Source organism: Silene latifolia, chromosome 2 (assembly GCF_048544455.1).
Source record: "Silene latifolia isolate original U9 population chromosome 2, ASM4854445v1, whole genome shotgun sequence".
Classification (NCBI taxonomy): Eukaryota; Viridiplantae; Streptophyta; class Magnoliopsida; order Caryophyllales; family Caryophyllaceae; genus Silene; species Silene latifolia.
Window position 1 is genome coordinate 177433597 of NC_133527.1, and position 18515 is coordinate 177452111.

At 40.0% G+C, this 18515-nt stretch overlaps 1 protein-coding gene across 1 annotated transcript; it reads right to left on the reverse strand.

The window, feature by feature from the left end:
- Positions 1–1805: 1805 nt before the first annotated feature.
- LOC141643464 (putative pectin methyltransferase QUA2) lies at positions 1806–8351 on the reverse strand. Its single transcript, XM_074452636.1, has 9 exons — positions 8039–8351; positions 6097–6820; positions 5662–5794; positions 4851–5091; positions 4279–4504; positions 3961–4136; positions 2832–3135; positions 2478–2616; positions 1806–2229 (listed from the first exon to the last, which is right to left on the reverse strand). The coding sequence occupies exons 2-9, from the start codon at positions 6774–6776 to the stop codon at positions 2059–2061; spliced, it is 2070 nt and encodes a 689-aa protein (XP_074308737.1). The 5' UTR covers positions 6777–6820; positions 8039–8351; the 3' UTR covers positions 1806–2058.
- Between the last annotated feature and the right edge of the window lie 10164 nt (positions 8352–18515).

Below are 18515 nucleotides of genomic sequence, written 5' to 3' on the forward strand. Positions count from 1 at the left end.
TACATCAAATTTTTAAAAAAAAAAAAAAAACTTTTTTCGTCAAAAAATAAAGGAGATACAATTTTATGTTAGATTATTTTAAATGGAAAATTAGTTTAATAAATGAAAATCTAATTTGTTTCCATATATAAGTTTGAGCACTTTGGAGGGAAAACTTTAGAAAACTTTATATATAGGAAGATTTATACTTTTAAAATTTGCACCTCATTAATATTTATCAGTTCACTCCATTGTATTTTGATATGAAACAAAAAAATTGAAATGGAAAGCTAATAAAAAATTTTATTTAAGTTGTGAATGTTTTTTGTCACAAAGCTAATAGTAAACATGTGTCAAGTTATTATCTACAGTAATAATTATTGCATTACTGAAAAATTTAGCAACTTATAATTTATAAATTAATATTAATTTTATTTTATCTTAATGAAAAAATCATAATTGTGAATTTATATAAAAAATTAGAGTTTATTATAAGAATATATTCATTGAAAAGATAATAATGTAATGAGAGAAAACTTTATTTATTACCTTATTTAGCTAGATGCTTTTTGGAGGGAAAATTAAGAGAATTTTTATTCTCTTAATAGTAGGGGGATTTTTCTTTCTTTCTTTCTTTCTTTCTTTCTTTCTTTCTTTCTTTATCTCTCTTATTACTCAAATTATATCAAGTTGTAGTTTTTTTATTAAACAAACCATAGTTTATTTGTTAATTATACTACTTGATTTTTAATTAAACAATAAGTCTATAACCCTAGTTTATTTGTTAATTATACTACTTGATATTTGTTAAAGCATTGTAAAATTAAACTAACCTTGCTTTATTGCAAAAAGAAACTTTTTATTTAACGCAATTATTTGTTGATTATACTACTCGATTTTGATAAAACATTTAAAAAACCTAAAGTTGCATGCAACAAATATAGTTGAAAGGGTTCTAATTGAGTATTATTATTTACTTAAGTAATGAAAAAGTACAAACCTGATGAATAAAGCTTGATTAGAGTAAGAAGGAGAGGATTAGATGATGAGAGTGAGGAGAAGAAGATTAGACGATGAGATGTTTGGTAAAGAAGGAGAAAAATGGAATTACGATTGGGAGAATTTCAGTGTAGTGTTGAAGAAGCCGAGTACTGGAGAGTTATTGCGCGTAAAATGCTGAAATGAGGAGTTGGATTAAAGAAAACATCAGAAATCACATGATTCACGTAGTCAACGCCGGATACTTGACTTTTTTTGCCTGAAATTGCTTTTTGGGAGTGTAACATAAAAACATATGTTTAAGGGCTTGTTTTGCAAAAAAATGATTAAAAAGTAGTAGTATGCAAAAAGGTGTATTTATAAGGTAATGTTCAACAATTGCCCTTATGGCCTTATACTAATATGAATCTCGTATATAAGGCACCTCACACAAGAATTTATGTTACCCAAATGGGTAAGAAGACCGAGCATCGGTCAACGGTCTATTGAGAGTAATAATGGTTAAAAAAAAAGGTATGCATTTTTTCAACACAAATTCTCATTATAGACGGGGATAACCGTTTTATAATAAGAGACGGGTCGAATCCTTCTCAGTGGAAAGGCAAGTGGAAAACTAAGTGGATTACCATTTGACCTCCCACTTGCCTCTTTATGAGAGGGATCCGACCCGTCTCTCATTATAGACGGATATCCCCGTCTATAATGAGACTTCCTGTTTTTTCAATTGGACTACTATCCAAAAATCCACTTGGCCGGAGATGTTCAAATGAATGAGACAGTGAACCATCAATAACATTGCAAGAGTACAGTAAATGGCTGCACCCAAAACAAAACAAATGCTCTCTGTAATATAGGGGTAACTATAATCTATATGCTTTCAAATATTACATTATACAATATAAATATATTGTTACTTGCTCTATCCCAAAATTCTTTTCATCCTCAGTAAAACTTTGATGTCTATCATTCTCCTTGGATGCCTTAACAAGCAGCCATTTTCTTCGACGTCAGGTACATATCGTGTTTTCTATACAGTGGTCTCAGAGCAGAATTGGTATACAGGTTCTGTATGTCAGCAAACTACATCATATGCTTAAGCTTACTATCCTCTAAGAAAGTTTTCTGGCATACGAGTATCTTTTCATCATTGTTTGCCTCGATATCTATAATCCGTGCATCCCATCTAAGTCTTGTTGCAAGCGCCCTAGCTAATTCAATCGCTGATGATGTATCACGGAATACAGCCCAACCCTGACAAACCAAAATGTCTTTAGTAATGAATTAAGATGGAAAAATGCAAAAAATGTCACTAATTTAGTTCCCTTTTTTTCAGTAGTCTTTATTTTAGGTAATTCCAAAATATCCTCTATGTTGTTGATGCAGGGCAAGTGTGAATACTGAATACATTCAACCCTCTTATCCCTTCACAATATTCCGTTGAGACAAAGAGTATATAAGATACGGAGTATGAAACATAGTAATTACGCGTATTAATGTACCTCTGGACGAAGCAGTCTGTCTATTTCTACAAACAAATCAAGCATAGGGCACTTTTGATGCAGATGAGTCTCAAGTGACAGCAGTCCATCAGCATGTATCATGTCATAAGATCTTGGGTATGATGGAAAAGCTTCACTCCTGAAGAATATATGCATATAGATAGATTCAGTTAAGATAACGGTTTTACACCAAAGAATTGCTGATATAACCATTGATCAGCCAGTAGATAACTAATGAAGTTAGCAGTCATTCTTGAAACTCATAAGATGTATATTGACTATCTCGTACAATATGGAGGTCTTATACAAGTATACAGTTATTATAAGCGCAACTTCAGGAGTCAGGAGACTTACCAATCATGTGATGTGCCAATGAATCCTCTATCCTGAATAAAAGGGAGTGAGTTAGGCGCAGTTGTAGGAACCACGTTCATGACCCACACATTTTTTCCGGCTTCTAGTAGTGCATGATTGAACCCACCAAACTGAGCATTCATATCTAGTACATTCCTCAACATGTTGAAAGGCGCGGAAGGATCCTCATCACCAGGTCTCTTCGGATGATCAGAGAATATCTGGGGTGACAGCAGCGACCAGTATTCCTGAACTGCTGCTTTCCACTTCAAGGAATCCGCAGAGAACACTTCCGCAGAAACACCTATTATCAATTTAAAGAGACAAGCTCGAAGTTATAGACCAAAAGGCAACAATTACTGTACCGAACTGAAAAAGATTCAAGTCATTCCCCAACAACAACAACAACATTACCCCAGTGCCTCAATGGCTCCCGCAAATTGCGGGGTAAGAGGGGGTCGGATGTACGTAGCCTTACCCTTGAGTTAGCAACACAAAGAGGCTGTTTCCAAATGACCCAAGATGAAAATTGCGTCGAGAACTGCATCGAAGGACCACTACTTCACAAGAGAAAGAAGCGCAGCCACTTTAGTGAGCCATTCAAGTCATTCCCCATACAAAAAAAATATCTGATTCAAACCCACTGTTTAAAACCCGCACACATTATTAAAATCCCAAAGCAAATTGATTGCTGATCCATTTCATATGAGAATTGAGAAACATCTAGTTCAATCAATTTTCCCATAAGGGTTTGTTAGCGCCAAAGTATATAGATGTAAAGCAAAACCATCTAGTCCAATCAACTTTCCCATAAGGGTTTTTATACAGGTTTGAAATGGGATTGACTTGGACCAGTGATCCGAAGATAATTTTGCTCGGTTTTGGACTTTTGGATAATTTTGAATCAAATTCAAAATCGATCAATTGCCATGTGATTACACTTAGCAGCGCACAAGAAATATAGTGAAGCTAATGTCAATCAGCTCAATCGGTAAGGTGGTTGTTGGTCATAATGATGCCATCAGTTAAAAAACCATCAGATCAAGAACTGTCATATGGTCCCCTCTGAATTATTAAAAAAAAAACATCCAAAAACAACGAGGTCGATGAAACAGAAGAAGCAGGCTACCGTGACTTGAGAGTTCAGTGGCATTCAAAGCTGCTCTTGAGGGCCAAGTTCTGCGCTGACCGATAGATATCCATCTCTGGTTATGAATTCCACCGATGCATAGAGTAAGAGGCTGATTGTAAGGAAATTCAACATCATAGCTTTTCTTACAGATAGGAGGGGTTGAGCTGTGCTTCCTGATACACAACGCAACTACTTTAAATAGGCTACTTAGACAGATCAAATCGTAAGGTAGAACATAAATAACCATGCAGTATACATTTTTCTATTTAATTATTCATTGGACACAAATTATTGTAAAATGAGAATTTTTCATACCGTGATGCATAACAATTTCTTAAAGTGGTCTTTCTCCAGATGACCGTATCTTCTTGTTGTGACAGCATACTCCAGCATAGACTTTCTGCAAATTGCTGCACAAACTGCCATTTCTTTTGGTTGTCTACATTGTCGACTGATCCACGTACGCTAGCAATTGGCGATGTCCACACAAAATACCCACCTGGCCTTAGCAGTCTGTCAGCTTCAATCAGAAACATTCCATCTGCATAAAGTCACATTGATTTATATTATCCTCTGCTATGCTTTTAATCTGTCATTGATTTCTCTCTCTGTGTTACTAATCCCTCTGTCCATGAATAAACTTCCCAGTAGCCATTCTGGGATGTAATAAATAACTTCCAAACTTCAAATCTTTCTATTTTATACATTATTTGTGGTCATTATGGTTTGCGACCCCACATCTTTCATGAACTTCATTTCCATCCATGGGTTACTATGTTCCTCAATTTTGCGCAAAACAACCCAAGAAGGTTATCCATAGACGGAGGGAGTATTTTCTTCTTGTATCCATGTATACAGGAATGGAGGAATAATTCTAATAGGTGTACCTTTTTTATCCCACTCGATACCACATCTAGAACAATGCAACATGTCATAGGAAAGAGATGAGAATGGCAGACGTTTCGAATTGAAGGAAGCAATCATTGCAGGAAGACCTCTCTCAAGTGTTATTTGTACTTGACTACCAGAGGATTCGTAATTTGCTATGCACATAGTCAACATGTTTCGGGAGAAGAGATGGGCTCCAAAACTACCATATCCACACCCTATGTCCAAAACTGTACTTATCTGAAAATTCAGAATTAAAGTATCAGCAGAAGATTAGGTCATAGGTGATTTTTTTTTATAAACTTCTACACGGACACTTATATCGAATGCAAAAATTCGCGTAAGAAGATCATAAAAGTATAATTAAACAATAAACATTAGAGATTTCAATTAATATTTATTTTAAAATAAAAGTGCACAGTTCCAAAATTTGATGTTAATATGAACCTTGGAAAATCACCCTATCATCTTTAATCTTACACATTTATCTTAAAAAGTTACTGAGTTACTGGCACCAGGCTTTTATGTATCAGTTCGAGTCTGCAAATCAACTGTCATGGCCTGATCTCAAACAGTAAAGCTTCAAAACGTGGTCATGGATACCTTCAAAAAAATCATAATAAAAACAGACGCAGTCCAGCGCTCCAGCCTAAAATTAACCCCATAATTGAGACCTCACGGTCAAGCAAACTGCTAGAATATTTCTAGAGATAACTCATTTTGTACGAACTACGATAGTAGATGAGAAGAGACAAGGTTTCCACTTCACAAGTAACAAGTATGTGACTTTAAGAAACAGCGTACACATACCCCTGCCTGGTTGAAGTCAGACACACTTCTTAGACCAATCATATCTGCAATTTGATGCGCGTAGTCTTCAACCCCATCAAACATGAGGGAGTCTGATCGGAAGGATATCTGCTCTTCATCCAACATCATCAATCTGCAACACATGCTTATTACTTCAGTTGACATTCCGATGAGAATAAGCACGGCTGACAAAAAGAAATACAACCTCGATCCCAAATTTATTTCCTATTTGACTTCGATGGTCAATTTTGACCATCAACTTTTCCAAACATATGAAGAGATACAATGAAAAAATTGTCATACTTGATCGATCAAAGAACTACGGAGTATTTTTAATCATTTAAAAAGGTCTTTAAGTATAGAATACGGTGAGAAATGTTATCAAATGGGGGTAATATAAATGGGATGGTGAGAAGATACAAATAACCAACAAACCTCTTCGTTACGGTTCCAGAGGTCAGAACTTCTTGGGCAGAAATCTTGACATTAGCATACCAGATCACATCTTTACCAGCAGGCCATCCCAAAGGTGGCTTATAATTCTTTGGCGGATGAATCACACACCCTAGTCTTGATCCTTTTCCACAATGACGATCCAACTGTGAGCCCTGAGCGCTCTTGGAAAAGTTGAAGCAAGGCACATGGTTTTCATATTCCCTAGAGCAGAATTCAATCTCTTTGAGTCTTGAGGAACCAAGAGAGAGCTCTTTAATATCTGAAATGTCAATGGCAAGCTTCTCTTGGAGTTGGACCCACCAGTAGCGATCACGGAAATAATCTGGTGATGCTCTTGAGGTAGAGATCATCCATCTCAGACATCCAAAAAGTACAAAAAAGGTGGAGGCAGCCAGTACTAGCTTGAGCAGTCCACTGATCAAGTTATGCTGGCTTTTAGTATTACCCACAAAACAACGATCCTCGTTACTTATTTTGGAAGATGCACTTGGCAAAATCAAATCAAGGGAACTCCGCAAATAGTCAGAAATGCGCTGGTAAAATGAGTTGCCCTTTTCTGATCCCCTTTTTCTTTTCACCTCATTCTCCAAATCATTTACAAGAAGGTTTTCCTCAGACAAACGTCCACTGGATCCAGCTCGATGATGTGGTCCAACCATGCTATAAAGTCTACGATACAAACTAAGGTGGACCCTCCTATAAGCTGAAACACCACAACAAAAAACAGCAACATTACCCCATGCCTCAAGGGTTCTCGCAAATTGCAAGGTAAATTCTTTTGTAATACGCCTAAATTCAGTTGTAACAACAATAGTGAAGGGAAGGAGAATGGAAGAGCGACTTTCAAATTTCCCTCCAAATCGTCCTAATAGAGAAAAAATTTGGGAATTTCTCCTATTTACTCACCTTCCCTCCAAACAAGGGATAAAATTCTAATACAGAATCAAATTGACATTAACACCCACATACACAAAAATCACCAGTTCACCACCACACACAAAAATCACCAGTCCAATCTCCTTGTGCGTTCTTTAAGGATACGTAAAATGACAACCCTCTAAATCTATGATAATAGATGGTGGGTTTTTCAGGTTCTAAGGCGAGATTTCAAGATGTCAAGATCTTAGGATGTGTTTGGATTGAGAGATTTGAAGGGAAAAGAAAGGGAGGGGGAGTAGGGGATTTAAAATCCCTTGTTTGGATAGCAATTGAGGGTGGAGGGGAAGGGGGGGAGAGATTTGGAGGGATCCAATTTCCCTCGTCCACGCCTAATCAAAATCTCTTCACAATATGCAAGATTTGGAGAGAAATTGTATCCAAACATCCACACCCCATTTCCCCTCCCATTCCCTTCTCTCCCTTTCCCTTCTCTCCTTCCCCCTCCCCTCCCTTTCCCTCCACTTTTGCTATCCAAACACACCCTTAATGTTTCACCTTGTCCTACCATAAGACCATCTTATCCAACTACTGAAGTGAATTTTAGTGCATATCCATAATCTCACACAGTAGGTTCCGTCATTGGCGAAATGCAGGGAACCTAACTAATAAGATAAGTAGAAGGGCTACTAGAGTTGAGTTAAATTTCCCACCACCCAATTCACACAAAGCTCAAGCACGACTCGAAACTCGAAACCGACTAACTACACTCATTTAAACAACCAAATCAATCACATAGAATGCATAACAAACAGATCAAGAAAATACACATTAACAAGATCAATCAGACAAACATCACATCATCATAATTAAATCTTGTGATTAGAATTTTGGATCAAAAGGTGAGATGGGTACATTGCAAAATCCATTAACTACAGCTAATAACATTAAATGATTACAATAAATCATGATTTCCGTAGTAACCCATTAAAATACAATGAAAGATCTAAGCTTTGTAGTAAATGAAGGTAAAAAAAATGCAAACCTGAGTAGAGAGGGGTAACTAGATGGTGAAAAAGTTGAGTAATTTGGAAATTGGAATCAAGTGAAGAAAAACACCATGAAATCCCAAATCTGAGAGTAAGAGTGACAGTCAGACAGTGAGCTTGGCTACACTTCTCTGGTTTTTGACTGTTTCAATCTCCTTCATGCCCCGCTCTTTTTTTCACACTTATTATTTCCTGCGTTTTTACCGCACATAGTCGGTCGCACTGTAAACTGTAAACACCGTGTACGTCCTTTTCTTACTGCTCCATATGCGAGATTCCGACATGATCCCGACATGAAGTTAACGGGTTAAGGTTAAATTGAAAATCGAAACTAACAACTAATACGGAGTATTAATAACAAATAATCCCCTATTTACTAAATGAATAGGCGAAACTCTAACTTTTCCCGCCTAAAATATATTTCCTAAAATAGTGCTTCGTATTTTTAGCATAAGGTGTGGACATGATAATAAATGAATATAATCTTTTGTATTTAAATATTTATATTTAATATTTCACATTCTGCACAAATTTATCTCCGATTTTTTTAGGATAAAGAAATTCTTTTTTTAAAGAACTTTTAATAAAAATTTATTGACTTTTTATAATAAGAAGTTCCGGCTAAAAAATATGATATTAGTAAATACTCTGTATTTGATAAAATTCATTAACTTTTTAGAATAAAAATTTGCAGCTAAAAATATGTTACTAGTAAATATTTGTAAATTAACATCATTAATTTCTTGGTAAAAAAAAACAAAAAAATAAAAAAAAAATACTCATTTTATTACTTCTTACGATTTAAATTTTTATTTATTTCTCTAATCAAAATACATTAAGGAGAAACATGAAAAATAAGTGAATTGTCAATTTAAATTCTATAAATAATACACTAAAAAGTATAAAACTATATAAATACCATATATATTGCATATGGTCTATATTATTAACTCTATAAATACCACGCATTCATTGCGCGGGATCTAAATTAGTTGAAGAACATTTGCTTTGATCAACAAATCAAAAAACGTTAAACTAATCGACCTAAAACAATCGATTTTTCTAAAATCAAAACAACATTAAAACTAATCGATTTTTTAAAAATCAATCGCTATTCAACATCGACGCATTACTCCGAACCGTCGACATTTTCTAATGAATTTCCAATTATACCGCTCACTCTCTCTTCTCCTAATATAAAACTAAATTAGATCTCGCGCAATGAATGCGCGGTATTTATAGTGTTTTTTTTGTATTACTTAATAATGCTAAATTAACACCTCATTAATTTTTTTTTATATTTCCCGTCATTATATTTTGATATAAGGAAAAAAAATAAACTGAAAAATTATTCAACAAAATTGAGTAAAATTCCACTGTAAAATTATAGTGGTATCTCATTAGTTATTCATTTTTCTCGTTATGTATTTCGTTTCGAGTAAAAAAAATTAAAACTGAAAATTAATTAAAGAGAATTAAGTAATGTACTGAACTGTATTTTTTTTAAAAAAGTATTTTTTATACCACAAAACTAATGGTTTATAGTAGTTTTATATTATTTATATATTAATTAAAATATTATAGTTTAATGTTTAGTGAAAATTATATATTGTAGAAAGATAAGGAAGATATTGAGGTGGGCTAAGTTTGGCCAGGTTGATGATGCCGTTCGGTGTCCGGGCAAACTTATATTCTTCACCCGTGCGCCGTCTGTGGGCCAAAATTATATAAAATGATGCCGTTCGGTGTCCGGGCAGGTAAGTTCCTCGGCGTACTTGTCAGCGCCAGGGGAATTGATGCCAATCCAGAAAAAGTCCAAGCAATACTGGACCTGCCGGAGCCGAGGAATAGAAAAGAGGTTATGATGTTGACCGGGAGGATGGCGGCTTTAGCCCATTTTATCTCTCGGTCAGCCGACAAGAGCACCCCATTCTTCAAAGTATTGAAGGGGAATAAAGACTTCAGCTGGGGGGAGGAGCAGAGCACAGCTTTCAAGCAACTGAAAGCTCATCTTCAAACTCTCCCAACCCTGTCCAGGCCGATGCCGGGGGAGACGCTATATCGTACATATAGCGATTACCTCGGCCACGGTCGGTGCCGTGATCATCGAGAGAAGAAGACAAACAAAGAACACCCAATCTACTTTTGTCACCATACATTGTTGCCCGCCGAAAGAAACTACCCGCCGATTGGACCTTTCTTTCGTTGTCGTCGTTGCCGCAAGGAAACCGAAACCCTACTTCGACGCACATCCCGTGACGGTCTTAACCGACCAGCCATTGGAGAAAGCATTGGAAAAATTTGAACAGTCCGGCAGGCTCATCAAATGGGCAAGAGAGCTATCCCCGCTTCGGCATTCAGTACAAGCCGAGGCCCTCGATAAAGGGACACGCACTGGCAGATTTCCTGGCCGAGTGCACATACCAAGAAGAGCAAAACCCCGGAGTATGGGAAGTATAAACCGACGGGTCCTCCACGGCGAACAACTCAGGAGCCGGCATACTTATCATCAGCCCAAACGGGGACGAGTTTGAGTACGTCAGACCAAGTCACTTCGGGTAGAACAGTCTTTCCACCTGCTAGCCACTTGGCCACTACGTGACAAAAGGTGAAAGTCTATAAATACTCCTCAACTCTCATTGAGGAAAGGATCCACAATTTAACCTAAGAATCACTATTCATCTGGTAATATCTTCCTTATCTCTCTACAAAATATACTTCGCCAAGTAACAACAACTTATCTCTTTAAGTCCACTGACTTGAGCGTCGGAGTGAGTACGCTCGGCCAAAGCCGAGCCCTCAGTTTGTTCATTGTTTCAGGAGACCGAAATGAGGATTCAATCAAGGACGTCATTCTACAAGCACGGATTTTTTATTTGAGCCGCCGGCATCAGTCTTTTGGCCTTTGGCAACATATTTGCCGAGGCTCCCCTTCCGGATCAGCTCTTCAATGGCATTCTTCAGATGCCGGCAGTTGTCCTGATTGGTCGGATTGAGTGGGCTTTGCCCTATAAATAAGATAGTTAGCCCCTCATTTTGGCTTTCCAATTCCGTTTTCTTCAAAAAAATTTCTCTTGCTTAATTTTCTTCAACTTTCTTCGAAGCAACCTCTCTCTAGTTTCCAAGTTACTCGGCGTAACACTCTTCCCAAGGTAAACAAACCAATTTTCAATCTTTTCTGTTAAGTTTTCGCTGTGAATCATGTCTTCTGCTGATGCCGGTCCTAGTAACCGTGCGCCGGGGGGTTCCCCGTCACGTCTTGATGAGAAGGAGATACTAAATGCCATCCCGATAAGGTCTGGGGGCCCTAGGTCTCCTTCTCCCGAAGTTGATCCAAAAGCTTTGGAGGATTGGGAGGATGATGATGATGTTGATGATGACGATGATGATGACGGTGATGATGCTGAAAGGGCTCATCCTAATGAGGGGAGGCAGTACATCATGGATCACGGCGACGCCTGTAAGGCCTGTCCTGACCGTGCTTGGACCCATAAGTTCGCCAGTTGTTCCGGCGAAACGCTTTTCGAGGGCCATTTCTACTTCAGCAGGGGATACAAAATTGTTATCCCTGAGGAGGGTCAGGCGGTCTGTTGCCCTCCTCCGGGCTGCATCGGTGTATACATCAGACACCTGGAGTATGGGCTCCGGTTTCCTCTGAATGAGCACGTTATGGCCATAATTAAAGCCATGAACGTCGCCGTGGCCCAACTGCACCCGTTGGCCATTAGGACTATAGTCGGCTTTGTGTGGCTCTGTCTTTTTAAGGGGGAGGTCCCGACGGTGAACTTATTCCGCCGGATTCATTGTCTTCGGCCGTCGGCCCCTGGTCGCGTTGGGTGGTACAGCGTGCAGACGGAGCCGGGTTACGTCTCCGTTGATAAGCTTTCTTCCTGCAAGGACTGGAAAGATCGGTGGGTGTACGTTGAGGTTCCGGAGGATTACCCATTGCCCCGGTCCTTCCAGCACCAAGTCAATTTGCGGTGCGAGACTTAAGGCGGTGCATGACAAATGGGTCTCCCGGAGTAAGCTTAAGATGGACGCCAGCAAGGTCCTTCTTAATGCGGATGAGAAGCGGGCGATGAGGCTGTTTGAGGCGGAGAAGAATGGGATGCCGAAGGGATGGATTCCCCCGACGCAGATCATTCTCCAGGATGAGCTGCTCTGCCACGTCGGCCTCATACCGGCCCTCGAACGGGGTGAGTGGGGTCGGTGTGAGGCCCATCTCTGCTTTTAATGTTTCTGTTATTTGAACTTTTATTTATTTCTTTCACTTGATTGTTGCTTCGTTTCCTTTGCAGACCATTTTGGCCCGGACCTGTCAGAGGATATCCTTAGGAGAATGGGGCTTGCCAAGGACAAGTCAGTTGTTGATACGCATCCTAAGGCCCTGGCTCGTGATCGCAGAACGCCGCCGAATGATCTCATGGATCAACAGCTGAAGGGCTTAAATTTGGCGGCGGCCCAGGCGAAGGTTGCTGGTAACATGCCGCGCCGAACGCGGAAAACAAAGTCTTCAGCGGCGACGGCGTCGACATCAGTTCCACCTCCACTCCCTTCAGTCGAAAAGGAGATGGTGGAGGTCGTTGATATTACCGCCGAGGAGGTGGTCACCTTGGCAGTGGAAACCCCTCTCCTCCGCAAGAGGAAAGAGCCCACCCCTCTCAAAGCTGATGCTCTGCCATCGCGCCGCAAAGAAATGCGGCCTCCGCCCAAGAAGGCCAAGCATGGTACAGATCTATCCTGTGGCTCAGACTTAGCCGGTTCATTAGGCGTTCCTGATGACAGGCTCTCTGGTATGTCCATGTATGTTGACACGGATGCTTTAATTGAATTTTTTGTAGATCAACCGCTGCCGTCTACCGGACACAATGTTGAACGGCGTCCTGAAAAGCAATCTGCGCAGGCAGGTGGTAATAGTGACACTGTCGTTACCTCCTTCCCGAAGCCTACCCCCTTACAGATTAAGTCGGAGGGCCTAAGTTTGGCCAGGTTGCTGTCGAAGTGGGCTGATACGGCCGGTGCTCTTATTGTGGAGCAAGAGAAGGCCATTGCTGAAGCTGCCCCACAACTCGAGCGGCTCAGGCTTGAACTCGACGCAGCGAACAAGGAGGCTGAGAGGGCCAAGGCTGAGGCTGAAGAGGCAGTCCGTGCTGAGAGGAAACTTAGGGAGGACGCTGAAAATGCAGTCCTCGCTGAGAGAGCCAAGGCTGAGGTCGCGGCGGTGAAGCCGCTAAGTTCTTTGGAGGCGCGTGACCACCTTCAGAAGGTCGCCGACTTTAATGCTAAGCAGAGGGAAGAATGGAGGTCCAGGTTTCAGGCCCAGGGGAAGGTGGTCCGGAATAAGGATGCTATCATCGACCAGAGGGAGTTGGACATTAAGACGCTGCAACGCGAGATCCTCCCTAACATGTGCGCCCACACGGACCGGCCGAGGAAGCCGCCAGGGAAGTGATTGGGGAGCTCTTTCCTCTTGATGGCTCCTTTCCGTGGGACAAATTTGACGAGCTGTTTGATGACAAGCTCGAAGTTAAGGAGAAGGCCGCGGAGGAGAAGGCCAATGAGGAGTTCAGGGTGAAGAAAGAGGAGGAGGAGGCCGCGGAGAAGGCGGCCCTTGCTGAGAAGGATAAGGCAGCCAAGGAGGAAGCTGAGAGGATGAAGGCAGCTGAGGCTGAGGCTGCCAAGAAAGCTGAGACTGCCAAGACAGCCTCTGGGTCGCCCACCAAAGACGATGCTGCTAACGTTGCTGATGGCAAGCAGCAACAGGCATAGGGAGATGGGCGGTCGTCACCAGGCTCACCCGACATCTCGGATAGCTTCAGCTGTTCGGGGGCCAATTATTAAGCCTTTCCTCCTTGCCATCTTTTGGCGCTTCAACTGACATGTCTGTAACCTTTTGCTTTTCTACCTCGATATGACTACGGTGGGGATAAACACTTTGATGGAAAAATTGGGTGATTCTTCATTTGATATAAACATGCGTTGGGGTGCCAACAACTGTTTTGGACACCTCCGCCGCTACACAAAGTATTTCCTGAGATTGTCAGTGTTCCAATGGCTCATCAAAGGCACACCCTCCATGTCGGTCAGCCGGTATGTACCCGACCTCATTTCTTCAACCACTTTGTAGGGACCCTCCCAGTTGGCCGTTAGTTTACCATGAATGTTTCCTTTGTTGGTGGCGGCCGACTTTCTTAGGACTAGATCCCCTACTTTCAAATCCCTTTTGTGGACTCTCCGGTTGTAAGCTCTTCTCATTCGGTTTTGGTATACTGCCAAGTTGAGGCGTGTTGTATCTCGGCTTTCTTCGACCAGGTCTAGGGAGGTTCTTAAACCTTCCTCATTTTCAACCGGGTTAAAGGTGGTCTGTTTCAACGTCGGCACCGTTGCTTCAACCTGGCGGGGCGCCGGACCGTAGACTAAGTGGAATGGACTGTACCCCGTTGCTTCTTTCTCCGTGGTTCGCAGGGACCACAGGACGCCGGGTAGTTCATCGACCCATCTTCCCTTTAGGTCTTCAACCGTCTTCTTCAAACCGTTGAGGATTGTTTTATTGGCTGCCTCCGCCTGTCCGTTGCTCTGTGGGTGGCAGACGGAGGAGTATGCAAATTTGATACCAAGTTCTTCCAACCAGTTCATTATTGTGTCACTCCAAAACTCTCGGCCGTGGTCGAATACCATGACTTGGGTAACCCAAAACGAGTTATGACATTTTCCCAGATTACCTTTCTTACGGCCGCCGTCGTCTTCGCAGGTACTGCTACAGCTTCAACCCATTTGGTGAAGTAGTCAACGGCGACAATCAAGAACTTTCTTCCGCCGGATGCCGTTGAAAATGGCCCTAGTAGATCCATCCCCCACTGTGCAAAAGGAAGGGGACTAAGTACCGGCTGCAGGTCTCGGGATGGCGCATGTATCACCGGAGCATGCATTTGACAGTTGTTGCACTTTTTGGTTTTGGCTCTGGAATCCGCAAGCATGGTGGGCCAGAAGTAGCCGGCTCGGAGAGCTTTGTGGGCTAGTGTTCTTGCCCCCATGTGATGGCCGCAGATGCCTTCGTGAATTTCTGTCAGTATTAGCTCTGCGTCGGCTGGGCCGACACATTTCAAGAGTGGCCTTGTCACGGACCTCCTGTATAATTCTCCTTCAAACACCGAGTACCTTGCTGCGATCCTCTTTATCTTCTGTGAGAGACTGCGGTCCTCCGGTAATTCATTTGTCAATTTGTATTTCATTATCGGAGTCATCCACGTCGTCTCGGTCTCTATGTGACCCACCATGCCGACGGCCTCAGTAATGCTCTTGGCATTTCTGATGTCCACCAGCACGGTTCGGCTGACATTCTTCATGGTTGAACTGACAAGCTTTGAGAGAGCGTCGGCTCGGTTGTTCTCAGACCTGGGAATGCATTGTATCTGAAAAGATTTCAACTTTGAGGTGTCAGCTTTTACCCTTTCCAGGTATCTTACCATTCCGTCGTCTCGAGTCTCGTACTCTCCCCTGATTTGATTAGCCACTAAAAGTGAATCTGTTTTCAAAATGATGTGCTCCGCCCCGGCAGCCCTAGCTAGCTCGACTCCGGTTATCACCGCCTCGTATTCGGATTCGTTGTTTGAGGCCGAGAAGGTAAATTTCAAAGCGTACTCAAACTCGTCCCCGTTTGGGCTGATGATAAGTATGCCGGCTCCTGAGCTGTTCGCCGTGGAGGACCCGTCGGTGTATACTTCCCATAATCCGGGGTTTTGCTCTTCTTGGTATGTGCACTCGGCCAGAAATCGCCGGTCGTGTCCCTTTATCGAGGGCCTCGGCTTGTATCGAATGCCGAAGCCGGATAGCTCTCACCGCCCATTTGATGAGCTGCCGGACTGTTCAAATTTTTCCAATGCTTTCTCCAATGGTTGGTCGGTTAAGACCGTCACGGGATGTGCGTCGAAGTAGGGTTTCAGTTTCCTTGCGGCAACGACGACAAAGAAAGGTCGCTTTTTCAATCGGCCGGGTAGTTTCTTTCGGCGGGCAACAATGTATGGTCGACAAAGTAGATTGGGTGTTCTTTGTTTGTCTTCTTCTCTCGATGATCACGACCGACCGTGGCCGAGGTAACTGCTATGTACGGATATAGCGTCTCCCCAAAGATCGGCCCGGACGGGGTTGGGAGAGTTTGAAGATGAGCTTTGATTGCTTGAAAGTCGTGCTCGCTCCTCCCCCCAGCTGAAGTCTTTATTCCCCTTCAATACTTTGAAGAATGGGGTGCTCTTGTCGGCTGACCGAGAGATAAAATGGGCTAAAGCCGCCATCCTCCCGGTCAACATCATAACCTCTTTTCTATTCCTCGGCTCGGCAGTCCAGTGTGCTTGGACTTTTCTCGGATTGGCATCAATTCCCCGGCGCCGACAAGTACGCCGAGGAACTTACTGCCGGACACCGAACGGCATCATTTTATATAATTTTGGCCCACAGACGGCGCACGGGTGAAGAATATAAGTTTGCCCGGACACCGAACGGCATCATCAACCTGGCCAAACTTAGCCCACCTCAATATCTTCCTTATCTTTCTACAATATATAATTTTCACTAAACATTAAACTATAATATTTTAATTAATATATAAATAATATAAAACTACTATAAACCATTAGTTTTGTGGTATAAAAATACTTTTTAAAAAAATACGATTCAAAGACATTACTTAATTCTCTTTAATTAATTTTCAGTTTTAATTTTTTTTACTCGAAACGAAATACATAACGAGAAAAATGAATAACTAATGAGATACCACTATAATTTTACAGTGGAATTTTACTCAATTTTGTTGAATAATTTTTCAGTTTATTTTTTTTCCTTATATCAAAAATATAATGACGGAAATATAAAAAAAAATTAATGAGGTGTTAATTTAGCATTATTAAGTAATACAAAAAAAACACTATAAATACCGCGCATTCATTGCGCGAGATCTAATCTAGTTTTATATTAGGAGAAGAGAGAGTGAGCGGTATAATTGGAAATTCATTAGAAAATGTCGACGGTTCGGAGTAATGCGTCGATGTTGAATAGCGATTGATTTTTAAAAAATCGATTAGTTTTAATGTTGTTTTGATTTTAGAAAAATCGATTGTTTTAGGTCGATTAGTTTAACGTTTTTTGATTTGTTGATCAAAGCAAATGTTCTTCAACTAATTTAGATCCCGCGCAATGAATGCGTGGTATTTATAGAGTTAATAATATAGACCATATGCAATATATATGGTATTTATATAGTTTTATACTTTTTAGTGTATTATTTATAGAATTTAAATTGACAATTCACTTATTTTTCATGTTTCTCCTTAATGTATTTTGATTAGAGAAATAAATAAAAATTTAAATCGTAAGAAGTAATAAAATGAGTATTTTTTTTTGATTTTTTTGTTTTTTTTACCAAGAAATTAATGATGTTAATTTACAAATATTTACTAGTAACATATTTTTAGCTGCAAATTTTTATTCTAAAAAGTTAATGAATTTTATCAAATACAGAGTATTTACTAATATCATATTTTTTAGCCGGAACTTCTTATTATAAAAAGTCAATAAATTTTTATTAAAAGTTCCTTAAAAAAAGAATTTCTTTATCCTAAAAAAATCGGAGATAAATTTGTGCAGAATGTGAAATATTAAATATAAATATTTAAATACAAAAGATTATATTTATTTATTATCATGTCCACACCTTATGCTAAAAATACGAAGCACTATTTTAGGAAATATATTTTAGGCGGGAAAAGTTAGAGTTTCGCCTATTCATTTAGTAAATAGGGGATTATTTGTTAAGATTATAGAGAAGGGAGGAATTCATAAATGATAATTGTATTATTGAATGATATGATTTGATGACAATACATAGACGATGTATATAATAGATGACGATACTGTAAACCCTAGACGGTAGCCGCCCTAATGGGCCTAATATTGGACCTATTATCCTAATACCCTCCCGCAATCGTAAAGACAGTACATGTACGAACTTTACGATTGGAGAAATACAAAGAAAGTATAAAAAGAAATCGTCATCTATTCTTCATCTTCGTGAATAGACAAGAAAATCAAAATCTTCATCTCTTTTCCATCTTCATTAATTTCTTCGCAAGGTTGGTAAGATAAACGAGTATTAAGACTCGTTAGAAATCTATTCGAACAAGAACGTTAAGTTTTTCGGACCTGTCGAAAAATGAGTTAATTTGCAGGAACCCTAATCGAACCTGACAAATATCAATAAAACGGAAAATTATCCGTTAATTTCAAAATTTGGAGAACGTTGATTTTTTCGAACTCCAAATATATCAATTTAAATACCACCTTGAAGAAGAGAATTTAAATCAAATTTCAAAAGAAAAGGAAGAGATTGCCTTTTTTTTTTTTTTTTTTTTTATTTGTTTCAGCAAAAAGAAATATGGGAATATGACAAATTTCGATGAAAGAAAAACATCCATCCATTTG